Source organism: Polyodon spathula, chromosome 10 (assembly GCF_017654505.1).
Source record: "Polyodon spathula isolate WHYD16114869_AA chromosome 10, ASM1765450v1, whole genome shotgun sequence".
Classification (NCBI taxonomy): domain Eukaryota; kingdom Metazoa; phylum Chordata; class Actinopteri; order Acipenseriformes; family Polyodontidae; genus Polyodon; species Polyodon spathula.
In genome coordinates, this window is record NC_054543.1 from 7921246 (window position 1) to 7945957 (window position 24712).

Genomic DNA, 24712 nt, shown 5'->3' on the forward strand with positions numbered 1-24712 from the left:
CGGTCTCGTCTCGGGCGCGGCACTCATCTGGAGAGAGGCAGTTCCTTTTGCTTCCTACTGTTCAAGGTCATCTGAGATTGACCGACTATACAGGATTACAATTTATTACATTTAGTGTTTATCACAAACCAACAAAAACTGAAGTTCCTCCAACTAGAAAGGTCGACATCTTTCTAAAGGAATTCACTTTTTAAAAATGGTTTATCTTCTGTATTACAAAAATGGTCACTGTCATTTTGCTGTGTTTGGCAAGGCTGTCACAAGCGCAGTTAGACCTGCTTGGGCCGGTGCAGTCGCTCCTCTGATAACATGTACTGCAGTATCCCATGGTAAAAGCACAGCACAGTGCAGCACAGTGAAAGCGTGCTGAAGCACAGATGCTAGGACTGTGCTGAAGCACTCTACAAACCATAGTAAAGGACAGGGGTCTATAAAACGGGAGTTTATTTTTTACATGCCTATCAGATCATATGTAGGCCCACTTTTTAAGGTCATTTTCCCTACTGTGCATCAATTTTTAATGCAATCTTTTTATATCTATCACATGTAATGTTAAATACTATTCTGAAGACTGAAGCGACACAGTAATCTCACCATTGTGTCTGTAGCTCATTAACTAGAAACCTTTTAGACCGGCTGGGATCTGATGGCTCACATTTCTGCGAACAGATCACTTAAACAACTTTCTAGTGAGTGGGGACCGCAGGGCTAGCGTTGCAACAGCGAAACTACCTGCATAACATCATTCAAGAGCGACTGCTAATGGACTTTAACTTTCTCTTATCTGTTCCACTTTTTACTAACATGGACAACATGCAACCCCCGCTCCCCCTACTCCCTGCCTGCGCTGCTTCTTCTGAATCATAAAAAGCGCGTTCCCTCCCCAGCCCTCCCCAGCCCTCCGCCTCCGCCTGCCAATAGTGCTTTTGGGAGCGAGCCAATGGTCTCCCTTTTAAATCGAGGGGATGGAATTAGGGCTGTCACCAGTGATAACCAGGACGGGGCAGAAAGAGGAGAGGAGCTGACGTCTTGTTCGTAAAAATAACATATTTTATTTTTAAACAACCTTAATTGCATTTTTAAAAAAATATATATATATATCTATATAAGCCCCCACCCAATTTAATTTTTTTAAAAACCTTAACAGGAACGAAGACACCTTACCTCGTCTCAATTTTTTTTCAATAACAACAATAACCATGTACAGATATCTGGGCCAGCTTGTCTCCCGCGGAGCCGGTTCCGCTTTGGCCTCGGGTTGCGCTGATTCCGCTCTGCCGGCCTCCGCGTCCCTGATGCGGGTCCGCCACTATAGCGAGGCGGTCGGGGGCCAGAAGGAAGACGACCCCAACTTCTTCAAGATGGTGGAAGGCTTTTTCGATCGCGGCGCCAGCATTGTCGAGGACAAACTCGTGGAAGACCTCAAAACTAAAGAAACGGAGCAGCAGAAGCGCCACCGGGTCCGGGGAATCCTCAAGATTATAAAGCCCTGCAACCACATACTGAGCGTGTCATTCCCTCTCAAGCGCGACAACGGGGAGTGGGAGGTGATCGAGGGCTACCGAGCCCAGCACAGCCAGCACAGGACCCCCTGCAAAGGAGGTAAGACACGACTGAGTGTATCGGAGTGTAACAAAGTGCGATTGAAGCGAGGAGGAGCGTCTGTACGAACGCAGGCTAGCGAGTACAGCAGCGCCCTGTTGCTCACTAAATAAATAAATAAAATTAAAAAAAAAAAAAAACTCCCGTACAAACATTCAAAGTACTTCAAAGCGATAACACCCTTGTGTTTATTTTTGCTTTTAAATAGTTCGTGTAAAATTCATTAGTTTGACTAACGAAAGTTGACTTTTTCTGACTCCGTTAACTTGTTAAATTGGATTCATACTCAACCAGAAACTAGACAAATAAGGCACTTTATTTTAAAATGTTCCATCAGTACTGCACTTTATATATCGTGTCTGTCTCCGCTACAGTGTCAAAATGGGCTATAGATATGTGTGTGTAAATGACACCTACTGTGATTACGTATTTATGTACTACAGATGGCTCCATGAATAATATGAATGCTTCTGGTTAGTGTCACAGGGAGAGAGAGACAGCGCTGTTTTTAATTTGCATTGAGATTGAGACAGTTGACTGATCTTGGTGCTACACACAAACTCAATCTGATATCTGGTACAGGTGACCAGTTCTTCTATGACACGATAACTGCCTAGCAAATAAATGTTATGAATTGCAAATTTAAGGCAGGCCATGCCCCAAGATGACTTTTAGTTTCAAGTTCTAGTTTGAGAGTCCATGTTCGTTTCCAAATGTGCCTCCATGTTAACTCCTTGATCGACTGATTAAGAGCTTTTAATGCATTTCTGTTTAGTTTCCAGAGACCCTTTGTTTATGCATTCTGAGGTGCAGGATCATGTACAAATGTATATTGCCTGTACATGCGGTAATACTTTTTTTTCAAATTGTGTAAATGTTTTTGGAATGTGCTGCTCTGAAGACAGACCTACCTACCTTGGTGCAGTAAACAAACATTTTGACACAAAATCTTTACAAAATAAGAACAGGCAACATCGAAGGTACAAGGACCTATTTTCAGATTTAATTTTTTTTTTTTTTTTTTTTTTGCGTGTTGTTCAAACCCTACAACGGGTCCAACGGTGGAACAGGTTGCCAGTTCTGTGTCACTATTGTCAGGGTAGAGCCACGGTATGTGCCTAGTCAGGGTATATATATATAAATATATTTTTATATATATTATAAATTCTAAGTTAAAATTTTTTAATTTCATCAGTAGACATGTGTACTGGCACTGATTGTCTACATTCCTTCAGTCAGAGGAAGGGGATTTAAATCTCAACTGCTCAGAAAATCAAAAGCTGATCTGCTCCTAATTGATTCCTAATTATGGGATCCTTGTGCTGTAATTGCTGTATTCATTGCAACCGACGGGGGGGGGGTCCTAACCAAAACTGTCTAAGCGTCAAGTTGAGTGTAACCGAAACTGAATTGAGACAACACTGCATTTCGTGACTGCCTTAACATTGATAATACTTTTTTAAAAACCTTTTGGTTTAAAAAAACAAACAAAAAAACCCCCTCTACTGTGGCAATACAAATGGAAGATATATTATAGTATAATCTTCATGTACTCTGTGTTCTGACCAGCTGCTTGGTCTAACTGAGTAAAACATGTGACTGCAAAGAGGTGGGGGTCAGCTGTGGGCTTTGATACCTGAGCCAGAGGCATCCAGTCCCTCTTGCATGTCACAGTAATGACAGGGTTCCTGTTAACTCGTGCTCACGCACACCCACACGCACACAGACGCAGACACAATTTTAAAAGGACACTGTGTAACATTACTTAACGTTAGTTTTAAATTAAGTTGCCAAGCATTTGTTGTGCATTTTGGTAAAGGTGGTATAGCTGTGGCTTTCGATCTTTTTGTCAGCATAAAGATGACATTTCGCCAGTACCTTCATTCTCACAATGGAACATAGTACCATCTTAGTAGTTTTGACTCCTGACTGCCGCCTTGTATAATGGAGATGCTGTAGATTTAGTTATGTGGGCTTTGCTTTCATCAAAATGTTTCTATTTTTGGTTTTAAACATTTTGATGCTTGATGGTAAAAAATAGTTTAATTGCCTGAGTGTTCAAGTCCTGTCTATTTCTACAGATGGCAGGAATAGCACAAAGGGTGGCACTTTGTTTTAAATGATTGTGTTGTTTATAAATACTGTGTTTTTCAAACTTTACAGTAGATTCCACTCCTGATTCATACAGAACCACACCCTATTATTTTTTGTATCCATTGTATGTATTCTTCATGCAAACTCCCTCTCCAAAACAACATTTGAACAGGCAGCCAGTAGGGTGAGTCACAGTGCTTGAGGTTTAGCAGCCTGCTGATTGAAAGGGAACTCTTTCCAATTTCTGTTTTGGTAAGGCTGTGCATCCATTTTAAACAACGAAACGAAGACCACACAGCTACTCTGGGGCTGCAGCACATGAAAGAAAATAAATTCAGGAGACACAATGTGTACCGTACTTTGTTTATGTTAAATTCCATTTCCAAGCTCAATGATTTACCCTAATACTGCTCTCTGTAATATACTGTTGAAGCTACTGGATCCACAGAGTTCTTTTTGTTCTGTAATATGCACATGTTTAAAATACAAAATTTGGTAATGAAAATGTTTTTCAAAACCTTTGCTAGCACTAATAGTTAACACTGCATGTATGTTGATACAGACTTTTGTTAGAGGTCTAGATACTTAGTATGAGGTTGAGAGTCCCTGCTTTGAGAGCTCCTTAATGCTGTAGTTTAATAAAACACTAAGTGGCACATCGCTGCCTCCTTTAGACATTTGTCATGATTCATGGTGGGTGAAATTGTAAGTTGAACAGACAGGGTGAGCTTTTTGTTTTGTATTGAGGCAAACTCATTCGGATTAACATCTATAAAACTCATGAGTTGAGATGAATATGAAATGGGTTAGGAACTTGGAAGCTGCCACGGACACAAAGCGAGGCATGCAATACATCTACTACAGTACATACAGTAGACCCAATGTTCACTGCTTCCTTGAAAAACATCTTGGTTTGGAAGACAGAAAATGTCCATCTTATCTCTTCCCACACATGCTTCCCATTATATTGAGTCTTTCTAGCGACACAGAATGATGTAGATATTTGATCTCACCACAGCTGTTTAAATTTTTGCCTTGTGAGTCGTGTCATATCCCGCCCTATTGTACATTACCCACACATTCTACTGTACAGAATATTTATCTTTTTTTGTTTAAAAAGTCATTCAGTGTTGGGTTTGTTTTAGATTTTTGTCTAGATGTCTGTAGTGTAGTATAGATATTTAGTTTGATCATTTATTCATTTTAAATGAGAGCATATTCAAATTGAATTTTTTAATTGAATATTTTAACTTCCGAAACCCGTGCTGGCCCAAGCACTAGTTCATTATATTCTTACAGCGCTTGTTCTCCTTCACTGCAGTGCTTCAGTCAGTGGCTGTTGCACTTTCTGGGTAAAGTGCTGATCTGTAATTATAAACTCTTGTGCGGCAAGAAGTGAATCATGCAATGCAGTCCTCAGACACGGCACTCTGCTGTAATTTCATCTGCTTTCAGAGGGACCGGTTACTGCATGGAACGATCCCTGTGATGCAGGATCGATGATAACGCTGCGACAGGGATATGTAGCTAGTGAAGACAATCGTCTGCACGTACATCACGTGTTTGGCATATGTATGTATTTGGAGACCCAGAAGGCCAGATGATAGTACGACTCTATACATTACCTTGACTACATGCATTAAGACCTGGCCTTTTGAGGACCTGTAATGTCCCCCAGGTGTGCTTAACTGAATTATCCAAACATTGTGTCTCTCTGGGTTAGTTCCAGCGACGCTGCTTGGAGCAGTACGTGCTAGCTGAAACGTGCACAGTGAGAGAGTCTGTGTCAATGTGAATGATGTTTGTGAGGACCCCCCCAGATTGAGGTCTGCGAGCAGCCAATTATTTCGGAATAAACCTTTGTTTACGGTTACAAAGTGTTTTTTCTTTGTTTGTTTTTTTACGCTTTAACTCTAAACACGATCGAAACTTACCTTGGGGTGTCCTTAAAGAGTGACAAACTTAGAGCACCAGTCAAACTTCATTTTCCACTGTTGCTCTTGTTTTGTATACAAGCAGTGCCTGAAAATAGATGCCGGGTAAACATTTGCTCTGGTGTTTAAATGGCTCCAGTAGTTTCAGAGTTCTGACCCAAGCCTTTGATGTCGTGTAAACAGAGGAGCACGGAAACGACTCGCTTGTTTTCAGATTTTGTAAAATACAGTTTTGACAAAGGAAAAAAAAATATGCCAATAGTAGATGATGATGATGCAGACCAGTAAGAAACAATTGCAGCTCGATCAAAATAAAAACAAAGTTAATTTTCTCAGTTGGAGTCTCTCTTGCTTTGTGTTGCAGGTATCCGTTACAGCACGGATGTGTGCGTGGATGAGGTGAAAGCCCTCGCCTCCCTGATGACCTACAAGTGCGCTGTTGTTGGTGAGTATTAGCGATGTTAACAGTTTAGAGTCTCAATGTTGTGAAGCCTTAAATGTTTAACTATTGTCAGGTCAGCTGTAGTGTAATGTGGGGCTCTAGTGGGGGGCTTCTCATGGTGGCTTTTGATTGGTAACAAAAAAATACAATTTGTTGGAGTTTTAAATGTTTTTTGTTTTAACGTTACTCAGAACTTGCATTCCTAGTAAATATTTATACATAACAAAACTTGCTTGTAAAATTAGACCAACATTTCCACGAGTAGTCTTCTGTGGAAAGATCTTTCTTTATGTTCAAAATGAACAGTAGTGAGAAGTATTCCAGCAGGCAGACCAAGGCTCTGGAAGAACTGCGTGCCTACTGCCTGTAAAGGTTGATTTTCATGCCTCGTCACCCACTTTCAGGCAGAGCATATCGATGTCTCCTGGCTGCTGTCTGCACTGTCCTAGATCAGGATACCCTGCTGTATAGGAATCCAGATAATTCATGTGTTTGTGTTTCAGATGTACCATTTGGAGGAGCCAAGGCAGGAGTGAAAATCAACACAAAAAATTACTCTGTAAGTCCTCTCCGATGCATTCCAGTCTTAATCCGCTGCAATTGATGTTCTAGCTCCAAGCCAAAAACGTCAAACTAAGAACTTTAACAACTGTTTTATTCTTTTTTGAAAGGAATTGGAGCAAACTGTGTGTGAAGTAGATCACAAACAGGTTAAATGTGTTAATAATGTAGCTTGAATGGCATTCAATACTAAAGAACACTTCAGCAGTAATTTGGTGTTTGTTGGCACAATTACTTAAGTACATTTTTACAAAACAGTGTGAAAGTTGGTAGAAAGTCAGAACAGTGTAGTTGAAAAGACATTATATGGTAAGTTTCTAAGTAGGTCAGATTTACTGTCCACCCCCCCACCAAAAAAATAAATCCAAAATACAGAGTGGCCATCTGTTAATATTGGCTAGCTCTCCTGTGCTGTAAACTAGTGTACATTATAAATCCTGGATGCTTTTCTATGCATCTCGCTCCTTCTACATTATGCTGAGATACGTACCTCCTGTAATTCCAGTTCTAGGCTGTCTCTTCCCATATCCAGCCAGCATTGCGTCGCATTTTCCATTTCCTAGGACTGGCCACAAATCCAGAAATCAGTTTCCATTGCAGTTTGTTATTAAGCGTATTTCATACGAAGCTGGAGTTCGAGTACATTTATTTTCTTGTGTTCAAGATCTTTCGGTTGTTTGCCTGTGTTTTTTAAATGTATTCCAGATATGCATGTATTCAGCAGCAACTGTAAATACATCAACTGTAGTTCAAACAATGCTGCTGCCTCGTGGTTACCAATGTCTTCCTGTGCTGTAGGTCAAACTCACTCAAATGAGTTAAATGAGTTCAATTGTTAAAATGAACAATGTTGTTGTTTTTTGTCTTGTGTAGGACACTGAATTGGAAAAAATCACAAGAAGATTCACACTTGAGCTTGCAAAGAAGGGCTTTATCGGTAAGTTAAGTTATCCATTGAGTTTTGTGTGGTTTTATATATGGTGCTTTTGGTTTTGACTGGTCAAACTGTGCAACATCTCGTACACAATAAGACTCCCTGCAACAGAGGTAGGAAACTTGATCCAGTCCACTTTGGTGCATTCCATTTCAAGACTTTATTCTAATCAGGTCCTAAATTTGCTTAATTGATGGTTAGTCCAGTCAGTTTAAGGGAGCAGGTTGGAACGCAGTCCTGCAATGACCCGTGCACTGGTTCTGTACACTCAAATTGATTGTCTTTTGCGTGATTTACAATGTAATGTAACCAGACTACAGAAAGGGTGCCCTGTTTGTTTTTTTTCTGAGAATTCAAAGAGAGAATGAGATTGCTGTAATCTTTAGTTGGGACCCACGGAATTCATCCAGGCTATAAATAAATCAGGGAGGCCAAACCATGTCACAGTTCAGCCTGCCAAGCGCACGTGGTTATGGATATCAGAAATAACCTCCTGTTCTCAGAGGTGGGTTTCTGTCTTTTTCCTCCTCCCTTTCTTCCTGGTCTATATATAAAAGTCCTGAGACACAGATCACTCCCCCCCCCACCCCCCCTCAGTAATTTGACCTGACGCAGAGAGTGTATAACAGCTCTATTGGAAGTATTGCTGTGTTTGTGTGCAATCTGTTTAGTTTCTATAATTGTGTGACATTGGGTCTCCAAAACCTGGAAGGGGGGTGTGGATTTAAAATAAAATTTTTAAAAAATTAACTGGCAGACCATCCCAGTTGTAGTCATTGAGATGAAAACTAACTGGACTGATTTTAAATAAAATAAAATTAATAATAATTTGGTTCAAGTGGTAGCGGGAAACTGCATTATAGTATGCAGGCAAGAAAATAAGAAATTTAGCAATTTAATAAGTTCCATGATTTCTTATGAGCTAAATAAACCACAGCATAAAGGAAACCATTTCAGGCGTGTCTGGTTTAAGCTCTCTGTAGACCTTGCAACGGCTCAAACTATTGTGCAAAGTCTTGTTTCCATTCATGATAGTGGAAAGAGGGTCGCTGTAGGAGGAGTTGTCTGAATTGTGGTTTCCCTCTCTGGCAGGACCTGGCATCGATGTCCCTGCCCCTGACATGAGCACCGGAGAGAGGGAGATGTCCTGGATTGCAGACACCTACGCCAACACCTTGGGGCACAATGTGAGTAACTGCCATGCTTATTAAACACTCGGCCACGAGGTCTGTAACGGTCACCTGCAGCGCTGAGCATTATGCTGAAATGATTTGTCTCAATCCAGGTAGGTGGTGGAGGTCATTGTCACACAGGCGAGGGATTGCGGGAAGTCTTCAATGTTTGGATTCCATGTTTCCACTGTTTCAGTGTTCTAGAACCAGTCTACTCTCAACTTTACATTTTCACAGCTCCCACACATGCGCCTAATGTTGCTGCAGCTAATTTCATAATATTTAAAGGTTGGGCTTTGGGGCTGATTATTATTTTTTTTAATTTTATTTTTAAATAAATAAATGTGTCTCATCTCCTTACCTATGTATACATGCAATAAGCACACACAGCATTGTGATTCTTAGCTTAGCTGAGGTTAACTGGAGTGAAGATGGTTCAGTCTGGATTTTGCAACCCAAATATACTTAATTGGTTATGACGCAGGGGCCCTTCCTTCATCTCGCATCCCTCATTTGATATGCCAGCTTTCCACAAACAGCTTACTTAAATCCATCATCTGCGGGGGATAATGTATGAAGCCTCTGTCTCTTTCATCCACACCCTCCCCCCCCAGCTCTTGAGTATCAGCTGTGAGTTACAATGTGTTGTGAACAATATTTGAATCTTTTTTTTTGGTTTTTGTATGTATAAGTGTTTATAATCGTGCACACAATTTTAAGTATCCCTCCACAAGCATCCAGTGGAAATGTTTGTGCCTTCTGGCCTGTGGTGGACTCGGAACAAAACCTTACATGCCCGTCTTCTTTGTCAAAACTTAATTCCACATTCCATTCTAGGGTTATTGTTTCAATTCTGGGTTGTTTATTTGAAGTGTGCCAATAGCTTTCATTTCCATTCCAATATATGAATAAAAATGTGTCTAGTATATCTGAGCCTTAGTGTTTTTCCCCCCTGCTGTTAACTCCACCATAATACTAAAGAAGCTTCTGGTATTTCTGCTTTACCAGTTGAGGGTTTTATAGTTGTGAATACACTTTTTGTGTGTGTGTGTGGTTCTTTTTTCTTTTCTGTAACAAGAACATTTCACCTCGGGATAGGAAAAAGATTAAACCGCCATGCCAAGATTTGAAATTTCTCCCAACTTTTTTTTTTTAAACGGAGAAGCTTGTCTTGTTTCTGCCCTTCCATACCAAATGAAATACTCTCAGTAAGCTGATTTCAGCTGCTCTGGCCTGCACAGGAAACCCAGTTGCCATAGCAACATAGGAAGTTCCATCAGGATTGTGCTGAAATTGGTTTCTGTAGCCCAGTTCCCATAGTTAACCAAGAAAACAAAACTGATCTCTAACTCATAAAGCCTTATAAATGGCAACTTTTTAATTTTTTTTTTTTAGGCAAACTATATTGACATTGTGTGTGACCTGGGTTTAAGAAAAGGCTGCTTTTCAAATCAAAAAAGTGCAGGGTCAAATTTGGCTGGGTTTAAGAAAAGGCTGCTTTTCAAATCAAAAAAGTTCAGGGTCAAATTTGGCTGGTTTTGTGCCATGGTGTACCAGGTCAGATTTGTTTTTCTGAGCAAAGTACACCAAGCATGCCTCTGTATTAAGGGTTCTTGTAGCTATAGAGGAAGAGCAACTTATTTTAAGATTGGCCTGATTGCTCTAGCTGCTGTCTCCTGATCACCTCAATACTGTATCGAGGGTAGTTGTGAAACTCTGGACCAGTAGGAGTCTGAAAACCTGAATTCGACTGACTGTCTCAGTTACTTACCTAGGAGCCTCTCTGTTCGATATATTTCCAAAAATGAAAACCACAACAATTTATGCAAGCATCTCCTGGGAGCACAGTGGGTTGGTTTTGTGTGAACAGTTCCCCTCTGTGAGTCAAAGCCTCTGAATTTCTGTACAGAAGGATACCATGGAAACGACAAAACACATCAGAAGGGTAACAAAACTAAGCCTTTACATAGTGGCTCACATGCCATAACCCTTCGTTACACGCTCTAAATACACAAGCCAGAACAAAGAACAAATTATTTTTAATGTTCTGTTATTATATTCAATGACAAACATTTCCACCACAGTGTGTCTTTCTTGTATTGGTAATTCTACATTTAGCACTACTGTTTAATAGTTATGGATGTTAAAGTAACCAACCTTCTGGCCATCAGACTTTAATTGGTGACCTGTTTGGAAATATTCATGCAGCAGCTATCTGTGAGGTTTGTTTGAACAGATACCTGATTGTTCAAACCTGGTCATTTAAAGCAGTAAACCTCAAGGAGAGTTTTGAAACCCAGGACAGGGTTAGTGTCTAACTTTGAGGTTATCTTAACATACTTTTAAAATGGTCTGGTCCACCCCCACCCAAATTTGTAAGGTAAACCTGCCCTACCTCCCATTGCAGAGCTGCAAAAACAATTAAAGCATCTCCTTAAATGGCTGCTGCTCTCCACAGAGGTTCAGAAAAGCTTTTCAAGCATCTGTTTCTTCAAGTGTTTCAATTATGCAAATCTAACACCATTGACCTCCCCTGATGAGTAACATACTAATCATTTAATTTCAGCTGTGGTGGTGTAACTGTGTAATCATTCCCCTGCTGTGTGTCCTCTGCAGGATATCAACGCTCATGCCTGTGTGACAGGGAAGCCCATCAGCCAGGGCGGGATCCACGGGAGGATCTCTGCCACGGGCCGTGGTCTGTTCCATGGAATCGAGAACTTCATCAACGAGGCTTCCTACATGAGCATGTTGGGCCTGAGCCCAGGGTTTGGGGACAAGACCTTCGTCATTCAGGTAATATACTGGGAGGGGCTGGGGCTGGCTTTAGATACAGGCTCAGGAGGAGGTTGTGATGTACTTTGCATGATACCCAGTGGTTTCACTACACTGTATAGATTGTGTGGGAGTATAGTTCAGAGCAGTATTAACAGTAAACTACAATAAGGATTTGCTGTCACATTTTCAAGATGATGTCAGGCTTTATTTAAACGCTGCATGCAGCCAGCGTCGGCCTTCTCTAAATCCCCATGCAGAGCAAATTAATGTAATTCTTGGAGAGTCTGTTGCTGTTGTGCAGGGATTATCCAAAGTCTCTTCTGAATTCTTACACAGGGATTTGCTTAGTTGCGCAAGTGTTTATTTTGTAACTCTCTTTCCGTTTTTGGAGCACAACAGCTCAAAATCACATTGATCTCAATGAGAGAGGACTTTCATTCTGTGTCTATTTGGAACTAGCATCATCTTCTAATTGTTTGTGCCAAGTAATTTCCAAAAGTTTAAATCTTTATCCACGTCTAAAAATGTTTGTAAAAGAAAGTAAGCTTCTTTCTAATAATCTATTTCTCTTATATGCACTGAATGCTTTTGCTTGCTGTGTTGGTGTATGTGTGTTGGCCTTGTGATTTTTCCCTCTAACTCTCTCTGTGTGTTTTCTCCTGGCAGGGGTTTGGTAACGTGGGTATGCACTCCATGCGCTACCTGCATCGCTATGGAGCCAAGTGCGTGGGTATAGGGGAGGTGGACGGCGCCATCTGGAACCCCAATGGCATCGACCCCAAAGAGCTGGAGGATTACAAGCTGGTAAGGACTACAAGCTTCTCCCAGGCAGGAATACACAACCTTTCCTAGCCAAGGTGGGGCATCTTATAGTACAAGATTGTAACGATTCATCTTCAAACAATGAGGACATGATCATCACATTTTCTCTGTTTTCTTTAAAAACATCACTGTGTGAACAGCCACAAAGACACAACTGGGGCAAGGTCGCCATCTAGGAGGCACTCTGTGGTACTGCGTTTGCAGTCCATTAAAACCAAAGCACACTTTGCAGGTGGTCTGCTGTTGTGTAATGAGCAGGGATCCTAGGAATCGGTTTGCTGCGGAGTAACACAGAAAAAACGATTTTTTTTTTTGTTTGTTTTTTAGTTTTACTTTTACTTTTGGAGGTGCAAAAAAACATTAAAAGCTTTTTTTTTTTTTTTTTTTTTTTTTTGACAATTGTTTGACAGTAACCAAATCAAGACACTTATATACACTTTTTGCTTTAAATTTGCGTAAACACACCTGTCTAATAAAACTGCTTCCAGTATTCAAGTTCAGTTTACTTCAGTGTTCAGAGCGGTTCAAAGATGCTGAAAACAATAAGTCACCCCTAAAGATCAGGTCAAACAGTTTGGAAAGGACAAATTTCACATCGGTGGTAATGTGCTGTTACACTCGTAGGTAAACCATTGTAGAAAACATGGGATGTGCTAAACATAAATTGAATGCAAGGAAACGTAAACAAGATGAGGCTGAAACAGTAGGGCCGTCAAACACTGAAACAGACCACTGGGGTTTGGGTCATTTCAGCAGCTTACAACTGCCAAATTTAATGGTGCTGGTAAGCTTAAATAAATAAAATAAAAATGGTTATACTTTCAAATTCTAATTATTTAGCAGATGCATTTATCCAAAGCGACTTACACATGTTACACTAATACAAGGTTACAGTTCAAGAACAAAAGTTAGTTTTAAACTCATTTTGAGCCTTTTTTTTTTTTTTTTTTTTACTTGCAGAATAATGCAGATTTATTTATTTATTTATTTTTATTGGAGAATTTCATTTTTTTAATTGTGGAAAACTAGGATCCTTGGTCTATAACAAATAAATCAACTTCATGTTATGTTATACTTTCCTTTTGATGAAATAAACAAATAAAGCATGATAGTGTGTGGTAACGTTTCTCCTCTTGTCCGTTCCAGCAACATGGCACGATTGTGGGGTTCCCCAACTCCACCCCCTACGAGGGAAGCATCCTAGAGGCAGACTGCAATATCCTGATCCCTGCAGCCGGAGAGAAGCAGCTCACCAGGGCCAACGCACACAAGATCAAGGCCAAGGTAAAGTGGAGGGCTCACAATTTGAAAGAGCGATGAAGACGAACCTCCGAAACATGTGCTGTCAGCCGGCCTCCTTTTTTTCACTAAGCAAGCCCACCATGCAGCCACCTCGGAGCTACAGCGTTGGTGGATAACGCAGCTCTGGGCAGCTTAAGCCCCTTTGCACAAACCTTTTGGCAATGTACACTTGTTTCCTTTACACTGTTTGCTTTTAATGCTTCTAGGTTTTCTCCTTCCCTAAAATACCCTGCTGCTGAAATGCATGAACTTGTCATTTTTGTGATCCATCCTCTGTGTAATCCTGGCCACCTCTTTGTGTGCAGATTGTCGCTGAAGGTGCTAATGGCCCCACAACCCCTGAAGCAGACAAGATCTTCTTGGAGAGGAATATCATGGTTATTCCGGTAAGTGTGCACAGGGGCATGTCAGTCCGAACACTCGCCCGTCTAAAGGGTATGAGCGATGGGCCCAGATACAGCTTACGAAATGCTTTAGTCACTAGAACTGCAGGAAGGAAGCAATCAATTTTGTGAGTTAATTTATCTGTTATTGCTTTCGATTTATTCAGAAATATCACACGCTGACATACCTATATTTACATATTTTAAAGATGTTTATTGCATACTGCAGTATGCTTAATTATGTGTGTCTCTGATTTACCACAGCAGTACAACAATAAAGACTCTACAATTTGTAAAGTACTTCATATTTAAAGTACTTTTAATAATAAACATTGAGGGAGTTCAGTAACCATATTGAATCATGAATGAGATCAGTGTCTTTTGTGCATAGGGATCATTGTAATTTTGCAGGTCTTGCAGGTCTTGGTTTAACTGCATGCAGCTTACTGTAAGGGGGGTAACTATGCGCCCTTGTGCTGTACCTCCTGACTCTGTAGCAGAAGCAGCCACCTCCTCCTGGTTTTCAAGGCTGCTGAGGAAGTGAATCTGTGGAGGGGCTGCGGAGAGCCAGGGAAGGTTAATGTGTTGATGCAGTAGAGCATGGGATTGCATACCTGCCAGCTGGACCGTGCTGCAATCAGTTCAGTGATCAGTACACACACACACACACACACACACACACACAGTCACGCACCCTTTTAGAAACTAAGCAATAAAAATGTAAATAATAGTCTGTCCTATAAAAAATATTTGACCAGTATATGTGGTGCTTTTGTTTCCTGCAATCCAGATGCTCTCAGAACTAGCTAATGCAAAGCAAGAAACCACAGCAGTGGCAGTGTTTATTTTGATCTGTTGGTGAAAGAACAGATTGATAACGTGGGTTTATTAGAGAGGAGCAATGATTTAAAAATTAATTTTTAATTTCAAGGGGCAAAAAAAAAAAAAAAAAAAAAATTGAAAGCGTTCTGAAAGTCAGTTAAGTGATGTTATATAAGAAATCTTTTTTTTTTTTTTTTTTTTTACAATGCACTAGCTTAATTGAATTGTTTTGAACTGCCTCTGCAATGAAGGTATTATTTGTATTGACCCTCTGCAGGACCTGTACTTGAACGCTGGTGGTGTGACAGTGTCGTACTTTGAGTGGCTGAAGAATCTGAACCATGTGAGCTACGGCCGCTTGACCTTCAAATACGAGAGAGACTCCAACTACCACCTGCTCAGTAAGTCACCCTGGAGGGGGTGGGGGCTGGGGGAGGCAGGTCTTTTGACTGGAAGACTTTCTCAATGTCTTGTGTGCTTGAATCTCTTAGTAGCCCTGCTGGACCCAGTCCTGGATTTCAGAACTATCAATTAAGTGTGTTTTTAAATTCTCAGGATCCAGGCATTTGTAAATAAATTGATCCTCCAAGTGTGAGTTTCAACTCCTGTCTTGTAAGGTCTAAGTACAGCAGAGTCAGCATATTTTATTGAACTCAACAAACTGTTTTAGAAATGACAAATGCATTTACTGAAGCAGCTGTGATTATCTAGGTGTTATATAGAGCTCAGTTTATAATGCATAAGTTCCTCATTTCATCGTTTTGGGGTAGACTTTATCATACAGGACATGCAGTAAAACACCAGGCATGTGATTAAATTATTGTTCACGTGCTCAGTTTAAGTCAATTAAAAGAAAATGCCAAGGAGGAGGGTTTTTTTGTAAACCTTTTATTGTGCAGTAAATCTGCATGCTGAGCCAAGCCTTCAGTCGTGCACCTGTGAGCCACAAGATGACGCACTACATTGTCATTTTACTAAGCCACAAGACAACAAAGCACAAAATGCTGAATCCTGCCTGCATGGTAGCAGCATGTTTGTGTATAAAATATGTATATATATATTTGTGTATGACATATAAATTTATTTAATTTGGAATGGTTATAACCAGGATATCCCCTTGAAATTACACTGTTTGGTTTCTAGCCGTAAGTCATTTGAGAGCTCATATCAATTTAAATTAATGTTAAAAAATAAATTAATTGACATTTTACAATAAAAAGGAAAAAATGAACTGAAAACTGCTGTTTTTAGTTAATCTTTAAATATGCTTTGTTTTCCATATGTTATACTTGGAGTAATTTATTAGTGCTGACTCTTTCTAAAGCAGGGGTGTCCGACTCGGTTCCCACCAGTCCTATTCTAAATTGGGATTTAATGGGCTTGCGTAATAAAGGCAAATAAAACTTGGCACACTCGCAGAGCAGATTATAACTTGACTTATTGTAATCTGAATAGCACAGAAACTCAAAACTACACGTCATTAAGGGAGGGGAAGCAGGGGAAAAGGGGAATTTTAAAAAAAACAGCAAAAACAAATTGGACTTGGCTCTGCGCACTGTTCTGTTGATAATTCTCTTTCTTGTTCTCTCTCTGCAGTGCTGGGTTGAATGGGGTGTGGCATCCCAACCCGCAGTGTAATAAATATCCAATCTAGGCAGCAGTGTGTCTGCTATAGAGCCTTTTAACGTGTGTATGTCCAGCCCTTCCTCCCTCCATCCTCCCTGTCTCTGTTTATTTGCAAATCTAATGAGGCTAAAGGCAAAGCTTTATGTAAAATTGGAGGGAGGATATATAAGGAAAGGACAAACCAGTCTTCAAGTCGTGAAATGTTGCCATAAAGAAATATCCATAGCTGTCAAATACTGCAAACCACAGTCCATCAACTGATCCATAAAACTAATCAATTGTAATCGGATTTTAAAGCGTTGAGCATTCACTCCTTTGAAAGGGTTTGTCCTTGACAACATGACAGGTCTCTCGCGCTCTCTCTCTCTCTCTCTGTAGTGTTCTATATACGTTCTAATTAATAAGTAATGTTAAATATGTTTTTAAATGTGTTGTCAGTAATTGTACAGAACAGTGATTCCTGTATAATTTCCGAAACACTGAACAATGAGAGGTGGGCTGAAGCATAGGTTTAGTTTTCATGAAGACCTTGAATACAGAGGTTTATATTATGTCATTTATGGTTTCCAAAGTACACTTTAAGCATTGAGCTACCGGCAATGTTGAATTAATTGAATGGGGAGAGTCCACCAAAGAACGAAATCACGTGGAGCCTGAACCAAGCTGTAGTAGTTGGAAGTCAGCAGTTCTGTGGAGGTACAGTATTATGTAAGTTGCAGACAGTACATGGTCTGGACCGGCACGCAGGTGTGACACATACCCAGCTCTTGTGAATGGTCTTAGAATAGCCCTGTGAATTTTTGTATGTTGCACCCACATATCCCTGAATAACATTTCCTCTGTTTCCTCATACAGTGTCTGTCCAGGAGAGTCTGGAGAGGAAGTTTGGGAAGGTTGGAGGGACTCTTCCAGTTGTACCCACAGAAGAGTTCCAGGCCAGGATAGCTGTGAGTATTTACTGTTACTCATATACAATGTATGCTGTTCATTTTATTAAAACAAAAAAATAATGATGGAATATTCTGTTAAAAGCGTATCATTTAACATTGTCTGGATCGTAGTCTCAGTGGGCAAGCACATTAATGAATGAAGTCAGGTCAAATTATTATTTTTTATTTTTGTTTCAGTTTACAGCTGCTTTCCACATGCATTTCATTCATTTTGATATAGCTTGGTTCGGAATAGGGCAGTCGCGATTACCAAGGCTCCAATTTGCAAGTCTGTTTACCAGTTCTCATCTACAAACATGACTACTTATTGAGAGAATTAAAAAGTCAAGGAGATTGTCGTAATACTGATACAGTACTTCTCTGACCTGCTTATTTATTTTCTTGGGCTTTCCAAACTGAAACAAACCTTCATGACCAATTAAGCAAATCTCTATTACTTTTGTGTTGTAGAGATAGAGTGCTGTGATCTGCCTGTGTCTCGTTGCACACAGCGTGTTTTGTAGAGCACTTGTTTTGCATTGCATGAGACAGACAGGAATTAGTGCGAGCGCCACAGGGAGTAGAAACAGGTTAGGCAGCTGAAACTGGCAAGCGCTTCTCAGGATAGTTTTTGTGTATGACTCATCTTTACTCAGGGCATGCACCGCAAGATGGCAGCCTGAGGGTTCAAATGTACGCAGCTTTCTTTTGTTCTGGAATTATGCAGGGTTTTATTTTTAAACACTTGCTAACTTAAAGATGAAATCCCTTTTTATTGCGTACTTCTCAATTTTACAATGAGGATCGTACTGAACAGCAGGACTTTCTCACATTCTGTGTTGAATCACAATTAAATCATGATGCTGGTACAATGAAGTATACTGGTAAAACAACCCTATTTTGTATTTATTTTTTCCTTTTAAAATACAGCTTTTTAAAAATAAATACATGTTTTAGATGCAATTTCATTCTAGAACCCCCCCCCTCTTCCAAAACAACCAGTTTTTGTCTTCACACATCCTGATGCATGAAAAGCAGTACAAACAGAGAAGGTATCAAAGGTAGCAAGATCTCCATTCAGGTAAAGCATGCAGCACGTGAATAACCCAGAGTTTTATCTCTTGTGTCCAGGGTGCTTCCGAGAAGGATATTGTCCACTCTGGCCTTGCTTACACCATGGAACGGTCAGCCAGGGTAAGTGATCATCAGGGTTATTTGTTTGCATTATGTTGGATGTGTTTTTAAGTGCAACTACAGGACAACACTGCTGCCAAGCTGCATTTGTTGGTGTAGTTTTAGTTTTATTTATATAAAAACATACTGTTTCCGTTTGCTGCGGAGTAAAGCGGAAAAACACAGTTTTTCTATGCTGTCGGAGAATTTTTTGTTTCATTTGCAAAAATCATGCAAATGGTTTATTTTATAACCAAGTCAATACGCTTGCCATAGATATAGTCATCAACACAGGCGATTTTGCTTTAAATTTAGCAAACCTACTTTTTTTCAGTAAAACTGCTTCTGGTGAGCGAGACGCACTCGCGTCACGTTCATGCTGAAATGCAGCTGCAGTTTACTTCAGTGCGTTTTTAGTACTCGGCAAGCTGTTTAATTTTAGCCTTTTATTTTGATTGCGAAATAACATGATTTTTTTAATCTGAGAATTTTGTGGGGGTTTTGTTTTTTTTTTTGGGGGGGTTGGGGAAAACTAGGATCCCTGCTGATGATTCACAGGGGGGGAAGAATTTGTCCCAATTTTGTTTTGCATTTTTTCACCTCCCTAGCACTGATACTGTCTCAGTGGTCTTGGTGAGGCCTTTGCTTTCGAAATTGTAAAACAATCATTGAGGTTTGCAAGGGAACATCCATCATGCTGCTATCTTTTTTTTTTTTTAAGTGAAAAATATTTAATGTCATGGGAAGGGGGGGTGGAGAAAACAAAATTTAAAATAAGAGGCTTTTGTTCAGGATGCCTCTAATCTCAGCCCATGCTCCGGGGCAAGTGTGAGTCGTCTTGTGGTATGAGAGTTATAGACGCATACTCCAGCTCTTAAGGACAGTCACTGTGTCTTCTCACAAGGAGCTCCTGTTTATAATTAGGAGGGGAGAGGACCTTATTTAAAAATAATTGCATCAGCCTGATTGGTTGATTTTGTAATACCCAACACCTGAGGGAATTGCAGATTTTATTTATTTATTGCTATAACTAAGCTCTTGCCTTCTCTGGTAACTCCAGATGTGGAGCAGGGCATCTACAATGTGTGTGTGTATTTTATGTTTTAATGTATTATGCTTTGTAGTTTCCACTCTAATAAACGAATCGCAGTATATGTGATGGTCCTCATCGACTTTTGTATTTGGCATAATAAGATCATTCACTATTAAGACTTTGTTTGGTTTGACAAATTAAATTTAGATGGACCGTTTGGACAAGTGTTTTAAGGACTGGTTGAAACTTTACCACATGAGTTAATATAAGAACAACCAAGGTTTATTGCAAATACAGTACACTGAAATTATGTACTATGAAGTGCATGGACATTTTGCAAAAACAAATCTATAAAAGAAGACTCCAGCACTTGAAACCTTTCGGACCCCCAGTTTGAGAACCCATATTGTGTTGTATTGCATATCAATGATGGGTCTTTTTTTTTTTGTTTTTGTTTTTCTTCCAGCAAATCATGCGCACCGGCATGAAGTATAACCTGGGATTGGACCTGAGAACTGCTGCTTATGTCAACGCCATCGAGAAAGTCTTCAAAGTCTACAACGAGGCTGGGCTGACCTTCACATAAAAGAACTGCCTGTCTGCTGCCCTCCTCTCCGTCAGACCAAACCCAATGCAGCCTTTATAACATAACATATCAGTCGTTTACATATTGTGTTTCGTATACAGCCTGTACTTATTTACGCTAAATGTAACCAACAGAGAACTCTCTTGTGTTCCTAAAATGTTTGTTAGAAGTATATATATATAGTGATAACCCTCTGATTCTGTGCTGTTGACTTGTTCTGTTTCTACCTTTTTAAGTTTTATTCCTTCCAGTCTTTTTTTTTTTTTTTATCATTCTGTTTTTAGTCTGTGTCAATGGCAAAACACGATGTGTACCTAAAGGGCTGAGCCACTGTTAACAAACAAGCCTAGCTCTGCCAAAGCAGGTCAGGAATAGTGCAGCTTGTATGACTGGTGTTTGTTTTATGTTTAGGTCTTTTTGCTCAGCTTTACAAATAAAACAGCAGGTAGGACGGGAGCTTAAACAATAAGCCCAGTTGAACCCCAGTGTGAATAGGAGATGCAGATTGAATTAATACCCAGTGGTGCCTTGAGCTTTGCACTGAGGCATAGCAACACTGTGGTGAACTTGGATGTAGTGTATGGTAGTGAACAATCTCTTTCACATAATGCCAATTTAGTTTTTGTTTGTGTGTGGTTTTTTGCTTGGTCTCCTGGTTTCACAGCTAGTGTCCAAAAATGAATGCAACATTCATTTAGCTTATAATAATGCACGGAAATTTTACAAAAAACAAAAAAACAAAATCTGCAACAAAGGTTATCATGTAATTTCAAGATCTTGATTTGATGCAGTGGAACCCCATCGGTCTTAATCACCAACCACTTCAGAACAACTTCTCAGTCCTCTATAGTAGTAACACCTTTGCTGTCCTGTTTGGCTTTCCATACAAAAAAAGAGAAACTTGTAACAAATAAATAAAGGATCAATCGGGAGAGGTTTTTTATTTTTTATTTTATTTTTTAATTGTTTTTAAAGCAGCCATGTGAGCCTTCATCTCAAATCTACCTTGGGTTGATTGGTTCATTTGTACTGCCTTTTTCTCAAACTAAAAATAAAATTTATAGAAGTTAACCTTGGTTTTTTTTTGTGTGAATTTTTATTAATTTTTGATTGGGTTTGTATTAATCAATGGATTCAAATTGTATTTGGATGAGACGCTTCTAGACACAAAGTCCAGAACAATTTATTGAAAATCAAATTTTTTTTTAAAGTCTGATTTGAAGGATCAAGCAAATTTAAAGCTTTCTGAACAGGGTCTGCAGTAGCCTTTTAAAGAAACAAGGAGGTTTGAAACCTTAACTGCTATGCCTAGAGTAGAGCTCTGCCCTGCATGCTGTTCCCACTGCTGCTTTGTGCCAGACCCCTGTGATAGGTATGGTTGCTAATTTCCTTTTATCATCCTTAACTTTTAAATCCATAAAATTGTTAAGTTTAAAGTCTAGGGGATTTAAATTCAAACTGCTTGCATGGTATATTGAAAAAAAATAGCTGACAAGTTAGATTAGTAATCCTTTTGAAATGAACGTGTTATTAATTCTGCTATGAACAGTTAAACATTAGGATTGAAGTAATCACACAGAATACATTATATAGTTCTTATATATTTGGGTTGGGGGTGGGGGTTGCAACATGTTGGAATATAAAACTTAATTTATATAAACACCTGTGACAGATCGGTCAGGTGTTACTGAAAATTTCTCTGCACATAAACTAAGTGTAACAACCCCTGTAGACTGGTCGGGTGCCTGCAGGCTTGCCTGTAACTGTCCAGAGCTGCTTTACCCTCTGCCGACACTGTAGCACTGAAGTGGCTGCATGGCGGGCCTGCAGAGTGGGGGACGAAAAAAAAAAGCGGTTGGCTGACGGCCTTTTCGGTGTAAAAATCAATTGGGGACTAGTAAAAATAAATAAATAGAGGAGAGAATTTGCTTAATTTTCGAGGGTTGCTCTCTGTGTAGCTTGTCTGTACTGTTGTTTTTTTGGCATCCTTCAGCTCCAGTCTTGTCTCCTTAGATCATAACTATATATAAAAAGTGCCAGATGCTAGCAATGTAATTATTTATTTTCTGGATTCGTTGTAACTTGCATACTTTTCAGACGAACGATTTATTAAACTTTTGGCCTTTCCAGACCCTTGTGCGCGGCTGAATTATTTTACACTAATTTATTTCCAGGGATCGACATTAGCAGCTAAATAATTTATTAATTTTTATGTAGGGCTTGTGGTTGGGTTCATATACGCTGATCTTGGATTTCTCCCGATGCAGCTAATTAGTTTGCAGAGGTTTGTGAAACTACCTTAATTCTCAGACACTAAGGTGCTTCAGGTCTTTTGTAGCTGGTACTGGCACGCCCGGCTGCTCTCCTTCGTGGACAATTTCCTCAGGCAGCAGCCCGTCGCTGGCATCTTCCCCCGTCACAGCAGCATCTCACACTCGTTCAGCAGAATACACCAGGCAGACGCCCAAAACACATTGGCTTTGCCAAACCGAGCTCCGTTTAAAAAATAAATAAAAAAATATATAGTGCCTTGCAAAAGTATTCAGACCCATGACCAATTCTCTCATATTACTGAATTACAAATGGTACATTGAAATTTCGTTCTGTTTGATATTTTATTTTTAAACACTTAAACTCAAAATCAGTTATTGACAGTTAAGGTGACATTGGTTTTATGTTGGGAAATATTTTTAAGAAAAATAAAAAAAAGTGAAATATATTGCTTGCATAAGTATTCAACCCCCACACATTAATATTTGGTAGAGCCACCTTTCGCTGCAATAACAGCTTTAAGTCTTTTGGGGTAAGTATGTACCAGCTTTGCACACAGTGTCGGAGTCATTTTGGCCCATTCTTCTTGGCAGATTTGCTCCAGGTTGTTCAGGTTGGCTGGACGACACTTGTGGACCGCAATTTTCAAATAGTGCCACAAATTCTCAATGGGATTGAGATCAGGACTTACACTGTAACAAGATGCCCAGTCCCTGCTGATGAGAAGCATCCCCACAGCATGATGCTGCCACCACCATACTTTACTGTAGGGATGGTGTGTCTTGAGGCATGGGCAGTGTTAGGTTTGCGCCACACATAGCACTTTCAGTTTTGTCCAAAAAGCTCTATCTTGGTCTCATCTGACCACAAAACCTTTTCCCACATCACAGCTGGGTCACTCTCATGCTTTCTGGCAAACTCCAGACGTGCTTTCAGATGGTACTTTTTGAGTAACGGCTTCTTTCTTGCCACCCTCCCATACAGGCCAGTGTTATGCAGAGCTCTTGATATGGTTGACTGGTGCACCATTACTCCACTCCCAGCCATTGAACTCTGTAGCCCCTTCAAAGTGATTGTTGGCCTCTCTGTGGCTTCTCTCACACGTCTCCTTGTTTGAGCGCTGAGTTTTGAGGGACGGCCTTTTCTTGGCAGTGCCTGGGTGGTGTGATGCAGCTTCCACTTCCTGATTATTGATCCAACTATGCTCACTGGGATATCCAAACACTTGGATATTATTTTGTACCCTTTCCCTAATCTATGCATTTGTATTACTTTATCTCTAACTTCTGTAGAATGCTCTTTGGTCTTCATTTTCCTTCAGATTCACAACCTTACCAATGATCCTTCAACAGTGGGGTTTTTACCCAGAAAATGACAGCAACTTTAATGGTTCACAGGTGGTGGCCAATGGTAAGGTAATTGTGTCCTCGTTAGGGCAATTTCTTTCATCGGTGCAAACTGGGAGCTTCCACAGCACAGGGGTTGAATACTTATGCAAGCAAGATATTTCAGTTTTTTTATTTTCTTAAAAATATTTTCCAACATAAAACCAAAGTTCACCTAAAATTAATTATTTTTGAGTTTAAGTGTTTAAAAATAAAATATCAAACAGAACGAAATTTCAATGTACCTTTTGTAATTCAGTAATATGAGAGAATTGGTCAGGGGTCTGAATATTTTTGCAAGGCACTGTGTGTGTATATATATATATATATATATATATATATATATATATATATATAATATATATATATATAAATATATATATATCATTACACTACGTGCAAGACTGTAACCTGCAGGCTGCACAGACTGGGCTGCCTGCTGTCCAGTTGAGAACAAAGACCCACGTTTAGCAAAGTGTGCAGGTTTGTGACTAAGTTAAGAGAACAAAATCACAGTGTGACAATGAAAAGGAGGTCATACAGCTGTGTTTGTGTTTACTATATGTCTTTTCAAAGGGTGCGTTTACACAAAACAGAATGGACTTTTTGACCAATTGACTTATTTTCAGAATCTGTATTGAGGAAGAGTACGTACTGCAGGTTGTTATTAACTAAACTAGACAGTTATTAAAAAAAAAAAAAAAAAAAAAAAAAAAAAAAAAAACCTTATTACTAATAGCAACAGGTTCAGGATCAATTCTGTGTTTTAATAATTAAAAAAATAATAATAATAAACTTAGCTGTGTGGGGCCAGTAGAAGCTGCAAAGGATGAAAGAAATAAATTCACTCGCACAAGGAAAGC

General features: G+C 39.7%; 2 protein-coding genes across 2 annotated transcripts in view; one reads left to right on the forward strand and one right to left on the reverse strand.

The window, feature by feature from the left end:
- Positions 1 to 1253, reverse strand: part of LOC121321642 (nuclear factor NF-kappa-B p100 subunit-like) — a 36686-nt gene extending 35433 nt beyond the window's left edge. Inside the window, exon 1 of the mRNA XM_041260642.1 lies at positions 1165 to 1253. The gene's annotated coding sequence lies outside the window, so the exon portion shown is untranslated. The remainder of the gene's footprint in view (positions 1 to 1164) is intronic.
- Positions 953 to 21264, forward strand: LOC121321772 (glutamate dehydrogenase, mitochondrial). Its single transcript, XM_041260933.1, has 13 exons — positions 953 to 1602; positions 5995 to 6075; positions 6576 to 6631; positions 7507 to 7570; positions 8660 to 8754; positions 11356 to 11535; positions 12184 to 12321; positions 13486 to 13623; positions 13947 to 14027; positions 15124 to 15247; positions 17328 to 17419; positions 18533 to 18595; positions 20074 to 21264. Exons 1-13 carry the CDS (start codon positions 1200 to 1202, stop codon positions 20191 to 20193), a joined length of 1635 nt encoding a protein of 544 aa, XP_041116867.1. The 5' UTR covers positions 953 to 1199; the 3' UTR covers positions 20194 to 21264.
- The last annotated feature ends 3448 nt before the right edge of the window (positions 21265 to 24712 follow it).